At 39.0% G+C, this 16,588-nt stretch overlaps 1 protein-coding gene across 5 annotated transcripts in view; it reads left to right on the forward strand.

Annotated features, from left to right (window-relative positions):
* Positions 1–16,588, forward strand: part of DCAF5 (DDB1 and CUL4 associated factor 5) — a 110,005-nt gene that overhangs the window by 84,157 nt on the left and 9,260 nt on the right. For 4 of the 5 annotated variants that reach the window (XM_073242219.1, XM_073242220.1, XM_017651640.3 and 1 more), the window contains 2 exons: positions 305–371; positions 15,493–15,620. In XM_073242219.1, coding sequence (XP_073098320.1) covers positions 305–371; positions 15,493–15,620 — 195 coding nt within the window. The remainder of the gene's footprint in view (positions 1–304; positions 372–15,492; positions 15,621–16,588) is intronic. The other variant, XM_073242222.1, reaches the window with a different exon arrangement.

Here is a 16,588-nt window from a genome sequence, read left to right on the forward strand (position 1 = left end):
GAGCACCTTTTCATGTGCTTATTGGGTATGTGTATATTTTCTTCAGAGAAATATCTGTTCAAGTGCTTTACCTGTTTTTAAATTGGGTTGTTTGGGTCGTTTTGTTGCTGGGTTTTAGCAAACAAGCCTTTTGATTTACAAATACTTTTAAGAGGGTGTTTGCTGTATGGTGTCTTATGAATGTGTGTTCATTTATCTTGTTTATTAAAAGAAAACTTTCTCAGTAAAGATAAGTAGATAGATTTAAATATATTATCAATCAGTTAATATATAAATAATAAACATATATTTTTTGTCTCAACAGTATATCCTTTCAGGCTCTGATGACTTTAACCTGTACATGTGGAGAATCCCTGCAGATCCAGAAGCAGGTGAGTATATCCCTGGTATGAAACAAACTTCTGTTAATGTAGTCTCTGTTGACAATTGGCATGCTGTGCCCCTGCAGGACAGATCAATAGCAATGGAGGAAGATATTTCTCTTTTAACATAGTAAGAAGTTTAGCAGAAAAGTGACCAAAGGAAATTTTAAAACAAAAATTAGAAGCCAGATTTAACTGTAGCCTTCATACACAGCCTAATCTGATGAATGATGCCCAGGTTTTTTCCTCTAAGAACTTTTCTTTAGATTTTGTAGATCTCCTTTATGTCCATTGTCCTCTCTCGTATTTCATACCTGAAGTATTTTCATCTTGCTTTTACATGATGTCCCTTTGTTATCCATCTGCACATTCCTGCTTATTACTCCACAAACAGTTGTTAAGGTCATTTCGTTTCCTTGGCTTCCCTGGTAATGTTAACTAAAGGGAAACTTTCTTTCTTGATGGACAGGTATACTCCCTGGGGTTTTCGACCCCAGATATCAAAGAAATTAGGAAAAAATATTTCTGCATTTGCTTTAGGTATATTCTTTAAAAAGCCTACAGCTTTCCTTAAACTTGGATCTAGGCCATCTGAGCTTTGAAACAGCATGGATCATTCTTCATTCTTGATAACAACAGTGTCCACACATGCTTAGTTGAGTGTTATACTGATTGCCTCCTACTGGTAGAAGAATGTCTATTTTTTATTCTCAGGACAGCTCAATACAGCCATCTACTGTGAGTGATACAAGGCATCAAACTGGGAAATGGCCATTAGAAAAGTGATAGAGGATATGCCAAGTGTATTACACAAAATGTGTCTAGAGCTCAGAGTTTAAGGAAGTTGTTGGCTTGCCTATTGCTGAATTGACAATAATGTTACTAAACATCTACTTTTCAAAACTTGGTGAGGCCCACTTTTAGTGCAACTATCCTGTTGCTGTGGACTGGTTACTAAATAAGTTGCTAAAGTCCTTTTTCCCCTTCTGGAATTTGGAAAGCATGTGTGAAGCAGCTCACCTTTGAAGCACAACCAGATGGGACAGCAGCAGACTATCTGAACAAAAGGTGATGTTTTAGCACTCAAGGTAGTCCTGTATTAAGTCTTCCACCCCCACCGCTGTAAGTCCTAGATTGATTTGCTGAGAAATAATCTTGGGCTTAATTGCATCTTTTACTTGATCTTGACAAGCTTCAAATTACTCAATGTGACTTTTGAAATAAAAAGTGAATAATCTCCCTTCCCCCAGGACTGTTCTCTGTATTCCTTCTCATGTTTGTATAGAGAAAGGGGAAGAGTTAGCAATAAATAGTACTGTAGGTTTCTTCTTCTCTTGGCTGATTCCTGTACTGACTGAGGGTATGGGCCACTGTTAGGCTGTCTTTATAAGGAGATGATTATGCAATCTCTGGGTTGTCAGGGACCTGATAGCTGATTTAGGATTTCAGTATTAAAACTGGGAAATGGGTACCCAGATAGTCTAAAGGTCATATAAACACAGCGTTTTAAAGGAATCCATTTCTAGATTCTCAAGTTCCATATGTATTCTTTCATAAGATCAATATTCCTAAGAGGGTACTCATTCTCCTTTCCCACCTTCCCCTTTCCCTTTGTCTTCCTCTCACTTTACAAACAAAAAACTCAGAAAACAAAAGTACTCCACAAATTTCTGACCCTTTGGTGATGCATTGTCCAGAAGTGTAAAAACCTCCAAGGTGCCAAAAAATCTGAAGCATCTTTAATCATAGGACTATAACCCCCTTATCTTCTCCCTTACATTCTTGTGCACTTAAAGTCAATTGCTTCTTTTTATGTATAATAGGTTTTTATAAAACACTAATGTATATTTGTTTTGATAAGTTGTATTCCAGTAATAATTATAATAGTAGCTTGAATCCAAGACAAATGTTTAAAGAGACTTAGGGCCACAGTAAATACAGAAAAATTTAAATGCATATTTATATTTTTGTTAGTGAAACTGTGGTAGAGTTTTCATAAAAATATATTAGGTTGAAATTTTAGGAAGGGTAGGTAAATTGGAAGCAATCATTTCAAAGAATACAAGGAAATGATGTAAAATTTCTATTAAGAAAGAACTTGTTAGACTTCAGATTCCATGTAGGATGCAATAAGTAGCTCCCACTGCAGTAACTATAAAAATCCAATTACAAAATCCTTATTTTTAAAGATGTCAGAGAGTGTGGCAACAAAGTGTGCTAGAGGAACCGAAGTTCTGACGAAGGAAGAGCCCTTCCAAGCTGAGCAGAAGGTGCTGGCCATTTTCTTTTCCTAGGGGCATCTGTGCACAGGCTACAGATTGGACTGCCAAGGATAGACACTTCTAGGAAAAGAAATGAGAGTTTTTGATGGCCACGTGGGTTGATGACAGATTGAAATCTAGAGGTGCCTCAGACACAAAGCCAGCCTTCTCTCTGACACAAAGCCAGCCTTCTCTCTAGGACATTTGCTGAGTGTTGGGGTTGTACTAGGAGCACAGGGTTTGGGTTAGAAAGGCAGAATGAAATCCCCACAGTAATACAGTCAGTACTTAGGAAACAAAGTCCCCCTGGTGGGAGGGGCCTATCCTGCTCAGCCTTTGCCAGATGTTGAATCTGCATGGGAAAGAAGGATGAAGAACTTAGCTTAAAACCTCCAAAGGACAGAACATTCAGAGCAGAGAAACAGAGACTTCCCAAATTCTCCATCAAAAGCCCAAGAAGGGTTCACTCAAGAATAGGGCTAGAGCAGAAAGGCCGAGTGAAATATTCTGCCTCTGGATCTCTCTGTCCCTGCAGCCATCTCAGTCTCTGTCCTCGGTGTTGCCACCAATCCAGCCTCTGCTCTCCTGCAGCTGTGTAGCCCAGAGTACTGGGCAGAGCTCTTTATATAGTCAGTAATAATGTATTGCCCACATGTGTGCGGTGAGCAAGGCAACCAGGGTCAGGTGAGAATTCTGGCTAGGAACTTTGATTTTCTCTACAGTCTGCTAGGATGCCATAGTAAAATCTCACAGACTGGATAGCTTAAATAACAGAAATGTATTTCTCACAGTTCCTGAGGCTGGAAGTGCAAGATCAAGGTGGTAGCAGGGTTGGTTTCTCCTGAGGCCTCTTTCCTTGGCTTATAGATGGCTGTCTTTACACTGTGTCCCTATATGGCCTTTTCTCTGTGCATGAGCACCCTTGGTCTCTTTCCTTGAAAGGACACCAGTCATACTGGATTAATGTCCTACCCTAGTGACTTAATTTAACCTTAATTACTTCCTTAAGGGCCCTATCTCCAAATAGAGTTGCATTCTGGGTTAGGGCTTCAACATATGAATTTGGTGGGGAGAGGAGACCATTCAGTCCATAACAGTCTCTTGTTCTTTTACACTCAATATCCATCTTACAATAAAAATTATAAGGCATGAAAATGTGGCCAGTGACAAAGAGGGAAAAAAACAATAGAAGCTGACCCACAGTATTATCCAGCTATTATTAGCAGACAAAGATTTTAAATATGATAAAGAAAACACAGACAAATGGATGAAAGGATGGAGAATTTCAACAGAATTGAAAGCTATTTAGAAGCATGTAGACATTTGAAAACTGAAAAACACATCTAAAACCAAGAATTTGTTGGGTGGGTCTAACCTACAGAGGACAGACTTGGTCAACAGAATACAGGTCAATGAAAGATATCCAAACTGAAGGACAATGAGAAAAGAGAATGGAAAGAACAGAACAGAGGGTAAGAGACAAGTGGAACACAGATGATCTAACATACATGAAATTAAAGTCCCACAAGAGCATAAGTGACAGAAAATGAGGCAGAAGCAATATATGAAGAGATAATAGCTGAAAAAATTTTCCAAAACAAATACACCAATTCTCAGATTCAAGAAACTCAGTAACCACAAGCAGGATAAATACAGCACACCTGGGCACATCATAGCAAACAAAAGACAATGTGAAAGAGTCCAAAAGTAGCCTGAGAAAATGGACAAATTACCTGTAAGTAAGCGACAGTCAGATTGATGACTGAACTATGGAAGGTAGAATGTAACAGAATGGTATCACTAGAGTGCGTAAAGAATTAAAACCTGCCAACCTGGAATTCTGTTTCCAGGGGAAATATAATTCTAGAATGTAGGTAAAATGAAGACATTTTTAAAGAGAAATTACAGAATTTTAACATAATCACTTAACAGCCCTTAATGAAAGCATCTAAATATTGAACATCAACAGCTGCTAACATCACAAAAAGAAAATTAGATATTATAAGCCTCCTGATGAAGGCACACAACACTACCTGTAGTCTTGGAGAATCAAAACCTGGTCAGACCTCAGGATCCAGCTTTCAATTTGCAGGACGTAGAGAGGACAGAAGAACATATTTTACAACATTGTGAGGATGCAATCCACACAGTCTAAACTGTCAGAAACTACAGGTTAAGTGGTCTATGTACTTAAACACATACAGTCTAATAAAAAAAGGAAGGATGAACAGGAGGAAACATACTGCTTAAGAAACCTTAAAGACATATTAAATAAAATGAAAATATAAGCAAAAGTAAAGTGTGCATTTGGGAATGCACACTTGGATGAATAGGATTATTTAAAAGCACAGAGAAGTGATTAATATAGAAGTCAGGATAATGGTTACTTTAGGAGGAAGAAAGTCGGGTTGCAATTGGAGTGAGGCATATAGGGGCCTCAGAATGGCCAGAAAATTTACATTTCTTGACCTAGGTGTTGGCTCTAAGGGTGTTCACCATATAAAATATTAAGCTCTGATGGACAATGACTGCAATGGGAAATGTGGGGGGAGTCTAGTAAACATAATGTTCCTCGTGTAATTGTAGAGTAATGATACCAAAAAAAAATTAAGCTCTACTTTTTATGCTATTTTCAGTGTCTTGTTTTATGCAGTGAAAAAAATTAGAAAAATTAGTAAATAATCATGGATCAAAGAATAAATCACAAGGGAAATTTTTCTTAACTGAATGAAAATTAAAACATAACATCCCAGCAGAGGCATTCAAGCACTGCTTAGATATTTGACCCAGATCAGCAGTCTACAAAATTATCTGTTCACATGCCCATTCCCCCAGTAATTTTTTTTTTTGAGTCATAACTTTCATACATTAAAGTACACTTTTACTGAGGAATAACTTAAACCTCCACTAGGATGCTTATGATACAGGGTGCTTGTTATCCCAGGGTAACTCCTGTCATTATAAAGTTCTCCCACAGCCTTGCTCTGTTCCCTGAACATAGTCTCCTGAGTGGTGGCTTACTGAGAATGGACCTTGTTATCATTCTTCCTCCTCATAGCCTTTTACTCATTTGAAGGTAGTTCTCATGTACTCTTCTAGATCTTTTCCAGAGGTAGCACCTCCAAGTTTATGTAGCAGTTGCTTGAAAAAAATATGTCATTTTCTTTGCTATACTGACTTTTCTGGATTTGTTCTACCCTTTTTTGAGAATTAACTGAGTCAAGTTAACAGATGTAGTCTGTCTAGATCAGAGAGAATCTTTGGCTCCTCCATATGAAGTGTTGCCACATGGTATTTCAGAAAGTACACTCTGAATCATAGAAGCTGACTTGGGAGGCCACAGAACCCATGAGCCGTTCGTATATAGAGCTGGCTAGAAGCCTCATGGTTTCCACATGGGCTTTGGTTGCTACTTGTTCTCATCCTTTATTGGTGCTTAGGTTTCTGTGTGCACAAGGACAGGACCTTAGGATTCTCTCTCTTGTTGGATTCACTCACTGATAGTTGAGGGTTTTGTTTGCTCTGTATTACCTTCGATATTATACCATCAGTGTATCACAGTACGTCTGTCCCTTTGATCATCATCTTGCTCTGCATGTAGCTAAAGCACCTTTTTGGATTATTTTTAGCAAACCTGGTCTTATTTGGGGATTCAGCCTTCCTGCCACTATTCTGACAACCCACCCACATTTTTTTTCTTGTTCACATATCTTTTTTTTCTATTCTTGCACTTTTTTCATTCCTTTACTATTTTTATAATTAAATACTTATTATCAGAATAATACTGGTATAAATCAAATAATATTAAAAAGTTCAAGCAACAGTTCCATTCTCAGGATTCCTATAACACACTAATAATATTTTGAATTTTGAATTTTGGACATCCTCTGTTGACTTTCTATTAAAATCAACCAGTTTCCCAAAATAGGAATCTTTGCTCTCCTGTCCAGAAAGTATTTGCCTGACAGTTGAAGTATGGTTCTTAGAGTCAAATAGGGGAATAGAGAGAGCTGTGGATTTTACAGATCTATACACAAATTTTTGTTTAATACCACCCTCAACTGGGCCTGTGTTATCAGTCCAGAAACATCTTTAGGTCACCTACAGTTGGCAGCCCCCAGGCTTTGCTTATGTTGAGAAGAATCCAGGAGTGTGATGGTGTAATTGCTCTGTATACATGCTTTCATTTTGTCCTGTTTCAGCTCTACCCTTCAACCTGGCTTCAGGGATACTTAGCACCTCTCGTTTTTATGTGTAATCTCTCTATTTTTTAATGTTGGCAATTCATAGTTGAAAAAAATAATTCAGCAAGTTTCAGCAAGCCAAACATAACATATGAAGGCTAGATGTAGCCCTCAGGTTCTAGTTTGAATGCTTAGATGACAAAAGTCTGCCAGGAAATTGCTAATCTGATCTACTGCCTATTTGACTTAAAAATGGAACATGGTTGAGCTACTTCTCTCAATGCATGCCAGTTGAATGTAGGATACTAAGGCAAGTTAATATAGGGAAGCTGACTTGCTGTTATATGCCTTAATAGCATAATCAGATGACAAGCAGTCACCATTGATGGAGTGTCTGCTGTGTGCTTCACAGTGCATGCCAAATGCTGAGAGAAATACACTGAGAGCTATCTTAAGTGTGAGCGAAAAGCAAGGGGATCATTTTCTTCTCCAGTCTCCTGTTCAGAAAAACTGAAAATACAGGGGAAATTTTTTGCTACACAAATTCCAGAGAGATGAAATTTATTTATTAAATTAACAGTTCTGACTTAATGAATTGGCTAAGTAATAGTGCTTCACATAGTGCTCCTAATGGGCTGAAGAAATTGTTTTGAGATATAAGACCTAATACCCAAACTTGTACCTGGCAAGATTAGGCTCAATTTTTTAGTTGATGTCAAATAATAACTCATTTCTAAAAACCTCTTTAAAAATTGGAGGAAGGAACAGAACTGGGGATTTTGCTGTGGCAAAGAAAAGGCCCATCCAACTGTGTTTTACACTTCTGAATATGTAGGAAGAACATCTGTTTTTATGCAGTAATTCTGAAGATAAAATAAATTGATAGGCAGTTATGCATAGAGCTAGTGTGGTCTATTGGAAGGAGCATTAGGCTTGAAGTCATACCTGGATACAAGCCCACTGCTGCCACTAACTAGCTGATTGAGTGATTCTAGGCAGATTATGTAGCAGCAGTTGTCTGAGCCTCAGTTTCTTCTGTAAAATTGCACTGCCCTACCTACCGCCTCATATCATGAGATGATTTAGCAATCTTGGAAGCTTTCTGAAAACTATGTATTTCAAACATAAGACATTGTTATTATTGTGTATCATAAGATCAGTGCCCATAGATTCATAATTTCCAAAGCATTTGTTCCCTAGTAACTTAGGTATGGAAGTAATGCATTTGGCAACATGTGATGGCAGTGGGTGTGTCTGGAAAATATTCATATTGCCTTCTCCTTCCCTTTCCATTAATTCTTGGAAAGGGCTTTAGGGTTTTCACAGATAGAGTTGCTTCCTCTGAGATACGCCTCTACACAAAGACCTTACTATTTATGGAAAGAAGCATAATGTAATAGAGTTGGTAGGCCTGGGTTTAAATTCCTGATCCATTTGTCTTCTATTTGGAGGCTTTGGAAAAATTGTTTAATCTTGCCAAACTTCTGTTCAGCAATGACGATAGTAATGATACCTACCTTCTTAAGGATATTGTGAGGGTGCTCAGTAGACACGCAGTGATTGTCATTAAGAAAGCCTTCTCCCTTTAACTTTGAGCCCAAGCCATTGTCCTCCTCAGATACCCTCCTGAATGGTTGATTGAGTTACTCTTCGGTGAAGGCTGCTCTTGATTCATCAGTAGTTTAAGATGGGGAGGCGGGAGTTAATGTGACAAATTTTTCCCTAAATGGAGGGGAGAAACATGCAGTTTCACTGCCAAGTCACTGCAGCCACCCCTACTACCAGTAGGCTGATGAAGTAGGCTGGAAATAGCTGTAAATGCATTTTAATGGGCCTGCATATATGTGCATGCTGTTTGTTCTCCTTTTTCTAGACAGGGATCATCACTCAGTGAGTTAGGCCTGGGCATCTGCTTTTTCCTCCCATGTAACTGGAAGAAAACTGTGTTTAATTGGTCACAAGTAGTTGGTTGCAAACACATGTAAAGTGCAGATGATGAAAGAAAAACTTATTATAATTGACTTTTTTGTATAACTAAGCATTGCTGTCTGCAGCACTCTTTGAGCTTTACTGACAGCACTGGCTGTCCCCATCTGGCTCTTCTTAACTCTTAAGTGGTTATGTGATCCCCAGGAGGCAGCCACTGCTCTCTGTGTATTGTCAGTGCCCTGATTATACTTCTCTTTATGGTTTGAAACTTGGTGACCCTGGGAATGTTCACTGGGGCCTTTTGGAATTACTGAGAGGTTGTCTGGATGATGCTCTTAAGTGTGGTGAAGAAAAGTAGTCTCGCCCCTCATAGCAGTAAACTCTTAATTCTACCAGTGGATTCAGGAATGAAATAGAGTAATTGCCTCGACAGGTACTTACCAAACCTGTTTGGTAGATAACAGCTTTGGCCTTCTCTTTAGGCCTTGATCCAGAGAAAATGATGAGCAGATTTACTTTAATTTATTCATTTATTGAGTGTCCTTAGATAAGACGTTATGTAAAGCCCTGTGAGCTATTGAAAGGTAAACACTTTCTTGCCCTCAAAGAATTTCCAGTCTAAGAGAGATGAGAAAAGGCTGTGTGTGTGTATACATTAAATTTAAAAGTGGGCTTCAGGACCCCAAAAAAGATGAGGATTTGAAGAGATTTGAGGTATCAGTACAGTTTTCATGGAGTTGGCATTTCAGAGGATCATGAAGGGTAGGATTTTAGCCTCTGTATTTCTCTTATTATAGTAAAAATGCTGTAAGAGACTTCCAAGTTAACAGCAGGAAGATGGAGGACGAGAAACACTTAGATAATCAACACACTAGATGATGGAGCCCACTAATGGAGACTGTGTTTTTTTCCTTCATGCTTATATTCCACCATCTAATACACTCACATCTTTTCATTCATTCCTTCAATATTTATTAAAAAACTACTTTGTGGGAGGCATTCTTCTAGGCTTAGGATACTTGAAAGGAACAAAGGAGCCCCCCACCATTAGGGAGCTTGCATTCTAGTGGAGGAAACAGACAATGAACAAGAGACACAGTAAATTATACGATGTACTTAAAAGGTTAGAGGTGCTGTGAAAAAGAAAAGGTTGAGCAGAATAGGGGGGATAGGGAAGGGTATTGGGTGAGTAGGGAATGGCAATTTTAGATAGGGTGTTCAGTGTAGGCCTCACTGAGGTCACATTTGAGCAAAACCTCAAAGTGGTGAGAGAATTAGGCAGGCAGAAATCTGTGGGAAGAGCATTTCAGGTAAAACCAATGGCAAGATTCTGAAACAAGGATCTGCCCGGTGTTGAGAAACAGCAAGGAAATCAATATGTGTTGAAGCTGTGTGAGGGAATGGGCAAACAGTAGAGTGAAGTCACAGAGGTAAGTGGAGCACAGGGGTGTTCAATCATGTAGGCTGTCACTGTGAGTGAAATGAGGAACCGTTGGAGAATTTTGAGCAGAGGAGTGACTAATCTGACTTATTTTAAACAGCATAGCTCTGGCTGCTGATTTGAGGATAGATGGTGGAATGGGGCTGCCAAGGATAGCAGAGAGGAGAACTAGTAGGAGTCTCACATAATAACAGGTGAATGGTGATGGTGGCTTGAACCAAAGTAATAAATAAAAGTTGGAATCTAAATATATTTTGAAGGTAAAACCATCAGAATTTCCTGATATGTTAGATTGGGGGAAGAGGGGAGCATGTAGAGTTTGAGATGTCTCTTAAATATTAGGTAGAGATGTTGAATAAACATTTTGGATATAGAGGTATAGAGGCCTGGATTTCAAGAGAAAGATCAGGATTAGAGGTAAAAATCTGGGTTTTGATGGCATATAGGTAGTATTTAAAGCCACAAGATGGTTGAAATCACCAAGTGAATAAATATAGCTAGTTGAGAGAAGGGGACCACAAACTGAGCCCTAAGGCATTTCAAAGTTAAGTCTCAGAGAGGAGCCAAAAAGGAAATCAAGGAGAGAAAGCGAGGTAGCAGGAAAACCAAGAGATGGTGATCCTAGGAAGGCAGTGAAGAAAGCGTATCAGAGTGGAGGCACATGTTAGTCTTGCGGGTAGGTCAAATAAGATGAGTAGGATGAGTATTAAATTAAACCATTGGATCCTTCGGTGGATATCACAAAGCCCAAGTCTTATTGCTTTAGGGGAGGACGAGGTACAGCGATTTGATGTCCTCTGTATCATTTGAATAGCCTCTATTGCCTGATTTTTCACCTTCTCTCTCCCCCTACAGAGTAGTACCACTCCTTCATGTATTTGCTCACATCTTGACTTTCACTACTTTTTGCAGATTTTGTATGATAGCCCCATCTAGAGTTACCAGATAAGGTTCTCCCATGAATCTGTCTTTTTCACCTGCGTATTGATATTGAACTTTTTAATATCACCCTTGACAGTGTTCTCTGCTAATTTCGATTTAACAATCATTTGTTACATTCTTTAATGTCCAACTCTGTTCTTCCTATCTTGGATGTGTCAAAATATAAACCTTGGAAGATGAAGAAAATTTACCATCTTTGTGAGGGCCAATGCTCTTTTGCTTGGAAATGCAAATTTATCTTCTATTGTCTTAATTTCTTGGCCTCCATCAGCCCCTTCCAGTCATCTGGTCCCTGTTCCTGGTTCCTCACTACTCCTTTCACACTTGCCCCTCCCTAATCTCCGAGTTATCCATTGTTTCTCCTTCTCATTCTCACAGAAGTGTTTGTCCTGCCCATTAATTAATGGGTTATTAGGAAGGGGCAAAATCATGTCAATCCAGGACAAGAAAACTAATACTGGTATTTTATCTGGGAAGATTTGGGATTTACTTCAGTACAAAATACTTAAGTATCCTGTTTTATAGCCCCAAGTGCCATTAAAGACCAACTTCCCAGAATGATAAATTCTGTTAGACCAAAGTATCTAGAAATCTTGACCAGGTTGGTTTTAGCTTTTGAGTAGAAAGCTCAGTCATTCTTGGAAGATTTTAAGTGAATGAAATTGACAAGAAACAGAAGTTGGTAACTTAAGTTGATGAGAAATGGGAGTGAGCCTTGAGAGACCTGAGGGGACATGTCTCTGGCTGCATGTTGTGAAAAGAGGGGCATAGGTAAGGAAGGGGAGTGAAACAAGAGCTATAGACATAGCCCCTTATCTTCTATTGGGGGACATTTGGCCTTGGCATTTTCAAGAGGTCATTATCAGGGTGCTGAGCAAGGTATTTTCTCTGAGTACGTTCTGTTTCTGGGATCCTCCTAAGGTAGTGAGTGAGTCACTGATGCTGGAATCTTAGAAAATGGCCCACTTATTTTCTTTTCTGAGATATTGCAGTAGAATAGACAAGGTGATTGATAGCCTTTACCATCTCCCTAGCATCCTCTCTGAACCAAAGGTAAGATGGAGATATGGGAACTTCGGCCTTATAAAAGAAACCTACAAAGTGGTGCCATGTTTGGCTGACTCAGCCAGAGCAGAGCAGTGGCCCAAGGAAATGACCATTGGTTTGTACAGAATGTATAAGCAAATGTGCTTTTTCCTGGGTTTGTGCTATTTTATTCCTTGGTACCCATTGGTAGTGATTAGGTCATGAATGAGCTTGGTAATCATGGAGTGAGGTTGATCCTCGCCAGGTCTCTCACAACCCTGAAAGGAGATTAGGTAGGTTATTTAGTTCTTGGGGAAAAAATTCCCAGCACAACTACTTCCAACTTAATTCTGCTATTGATGGGCAGGGCCTGGCCAGGTGATGGAAGTGAAAACTCCAAGTTCTTACTGATATTGTCATCTTGACTTCAGCCATTTCATACTAAAGAATCTATCTCTGTAATTTATACAAATCTCCAAGACTGATAAAAATTTATTCTCTAAAAATCATTTTATCTACAGTAACAGCTATATTCAATCATTTGAAACCTGGAAACCAGGAAAGGGACTAGAGAATGTTCTGAAGCCCATTCATTGCTATGACTCTGTGTACACAGCCTTGGTTACCTTAAACAAATGGCAGCAATAATTTTTCCTGTACCTGTTGTCACTATCAGTCCTTTGACTCTATTGACTTCCTCACCTTTTTTCAGATTTCCTAGGTGCCGATTTGGGTGGGAAGAAGGAAAAAAGATCTCATATTAAAATTGCTGCCAAGAAGAAAAACCAGATGCAGTCACAGTGTATGAAAGAACAGTAGAAACAGTTTTTCCATGGTCTAAATTTATACATTGACACCTTTCAGTTATTTAGATCTGAAAGCCATTTTAATTATATTCCAAGTAATCTCAGACAGAAAGATTGGTTTGGTTGATAAACTTTAGATCTATGGTAACTGATTCTTTAAGACATGAAACTCTATCTGTCTTCCTTTGGTGGCACTTAACTCTAGAATTGTCCTCTCCTGAATCACTGTCCATACAGTAAGTGCTTACTGAGTACCTGCCTTAGTTTGGGTGTTAACCCCACATTCTAGGTATGCAAGAGATCCAGTTCTACTCTCATGGACTATTTGGTGTTGGCTATGTGATGAAATGTCCTGTGATAATACTACTGAGCTTGCACTCAGGATACCATTGGATTGAGTCTCCTCTTTCCCCCTTTCTAAATTTAAAACTTAAAACCAACTTATATAACTTCCAGAAAGATATAGAAATCAGTTATGAGCTTCTGACTCCATCCTTATTTTCACTCTTTGATCTCTTAAAAGCCACCATTACGGTGGAAAGGATGTTAACTATGATAGCTAAATAGACTCTGGTTCAAACCCTGGCTTTGCCATTTATTAGCTGTATGACTTGGAAGTGATTTAGATTACTCTTCTCAGAGGCAGTAGGGTTAAACAAGGGATTAGTACTAGGTTTAACCGTAAGTTTATTTGCTGGTGTCCATCCCAGTGTGGGTACAGGTAAAAGCAGAGTGTTGGAAAGACAGAATTCAGAGAGCCATGAGCAAGAATGCTACTTGTTGAATCAACCTTATAAAGAGGAGAAATAGGTCTGAAGGTGGTGAGATCCCTGTGTTGGAACAACTGTTTTAGATTCCCATGGATCCCTTTCCCTTAATTCTCCCATTTAGTTTTATTTTGGCTAGGCTCGGGTTACCTTCCCCTGCTCCCACTCCACTCTAGGAACCCAGTGTACTCAGACTGCCTATGGTTTCCCACTGTGGCAGCCTGCTTCAGTGCTTAACCTCTCCTGATCCTTTTTCTCCATGAAAACGTACTTGTCCTATGCCCTAGTCACTCTTTTCCTTTATGGTTTGTTAGCAAACTTGGTGATGATGGGCTGACATACGAATAGCTTTAAATGTATTATCCACCCCTGGATAATTCAAATATTAATAATGTCAAATATGGGTGAAAAATTAGGCAAAGGACATCTTTGTCACCTATCAGGTAGAGCAAGCCCCTAGTGCTAACTAAGTTGGCCCTACCAAGAAGCAGACTGAAACCTCTGTCATGTAAAAGATAAGTGCATGGCAATAAAGACAAATATCTTCTGTTAGGCAAAAGAGTTGTATCAGGAGACCAAAAGCAGAAGGTACCTTCTCCAGAACCAGATTATTTCTGAAGAGGGGATGTTCTAGTCATTTTCCCTCGAGATGCTGAGACTAGAAATGTTGGGAATGAGTGTTTGAACAGGGCAAATTTGAGAGTGGGCTGGAGCCATGTGGAGCTGGTACTTTGTGTCCTAGTGGTGCCATGCCCCTGGTAGAGATGAAGAAGGTATTCAAGCTTAGATGAATGAACACTCATTTGTTTGTATCTGAATTCATCACATTTTGCCAGTTGGCCAGGGGCATAGGTTGGCCTGTGTGTACTGAGCTATTGATGGTTGCTCAGAAGCAGCCTTGTTCAGAACTTGGGTGTATGTATTCTGTGCGGGAGTGATGCCCTTACAAGTGAAAATGAACCTTTGAGATTATCTCCAGTTCATAAATGATGACATCTTCATCTGTGTCATAAGTACCAGGCCTTTGGTAGTTTTCTCAGTCATTGAAAAAGAAAACCTATAGTATCATCCTTAAAATACAGCTTTCTGTCACTGGCCTCTTGATTTTAATGTATACATGGTGTCTTTAAGGTTCACACTCTTTAATTCAGATTCTCCATGATTGAGCTCTGTGTATTTTGAAAGTGACCCCAATTTCCTTTCTCTATCCTTAGCTCTCTCTGCTTTCAGTGTAAAAAAAAAAAAGGATTTTCTTCATGATTTTCCCAGTGATGTTTGGAGGTTTGTTTTGTTTGCTATTTTCATAGAAATCGAGGGAAAATGGATCAGAGATGTTTTTGTGCATTTAAGTAATCACATTCTTCTGGTTCTACATGTCCTTGATTCAGCTGCCTAACTGTTCCCAAGCAGTTCAGTCTCATTTTGCTCATGACTGGTCTTTTCTAAGGTAACACTTGGATTCTATCTTGGGGATCAAAAACTTGAGAAATGTTTTAAGAGGCTGTGGCTTCATTGACAATGGAATTGCAGTGGGTGGGCGTGGGCAATGCTTACAAGGCTAAATAAAGGCTCTTGGTAAGAGCACATATGCTGAGAAATATTTCATCTTCCCTCTTACCATAGCAACTTTATCTGTAAGATTAAGCATCCTGATGGTGGTATAGTTAATAAAAAAATCTCGGCTCCAGTTCAGAGCTATTTGTCTGCCATTACTGGAATCTGTTTACTTTCATCCATTTCATCATTTGATTTGTGTTTCCTTCTGTCTTCCCAGGTGGCATTGGTAGGGTGGTCAACGGAGCCTTCATGGTGCTGAAAGGGCATCGGTCTATTGTTAACCAGGTCCGATTTAACCCCCACACCTACATGATCTGCTCTTCTGGTGTAGAAAAGATTATCAAGGTGAGGCACCTTCTCCTTCTGTCCTTTTACAGAAATAATTACACTTCATAATGAGAAGAAACTAGAACAATGTATGTAGGACCTCATACCTTAACATTCTAAAGGTCTATCAAATTTATCAATTATTTTGACATAAAATATTGAAAGATGGATATTTAAAAAAGTGGTTCAAAACCCTCCTTTCAGAACCATTTTAAAAAAATAGTTACTAGACTTTGAAACTAGGCACTACTGCATTTCTAGTAACCTTTGATCTTGAGTCTAATGACTCAAGTTACTCAGTGTGCACTTAGCAGTAATTGCTGTCCTAGTACAGCACAGATACAACTAAGTGACTGCCAGAACCATATCTAGATTGTCTCAGAACATACCAAAACCACTGCATATGGTTGTGATTGAGGCTAAACATTTGCACCAATTGCCCATCAGCTGAACTAAATAACCCTCAGTATATTAAGAGCCTGCACAACTGAGACTCAGCCTGGCCTGGGTCCATGGGAGGATGGCCCACTGCCCATGATTTACATTCTAGTTGCTGATAACTCTTTTCCACATCTGAGAAAATGAGGGTTCTGGGTAAATGATGAATTCTTGAAGCTCATGTGTAACTTGACTTATAAGAAGAATAGATAGTATTCCCTCCCAAACCCTCATTTTTTTCCTAAAATGACATTGAAAATCTGAGGGTGGTTTCAGGGAAAAAGTAAAAATTGGTTTATGGTGATTTGGGAGTTTTCATTTTCTTTTGTTCTTAAGAAAAGAATAAGGCTATCCAGAGTTAAATCAAGTTGCTTCTGAGGCAGAGGAAGCTCTCAGAAATGTAATGCAGTATGGGTCAGTATTTTTATTTGTCTTTGTTCCAACTTCCTTTGTTTAAGTTTTATTGGTCCCATAAATCAGGGCTACTGTTCATAATTGCACACATTTCCCAAAAGGCTACAGGACTTCTAGATGATAATTACTGACTT

The sequence above is a fragment of the Manis javanica genome, chromosome 8, assembly GCF_040802235.1.
Source record: "Manis javanica isolate MJ-LG chromosome 8, MJ_LKY, whole genome shotgun sequence".
In the NCBI taxonomy this organism is placed as follows: Eukaryota; Metazoa; Chordata; class Mammalia; order Pholidota; family Manidae; genus Manis; species Manis javanica.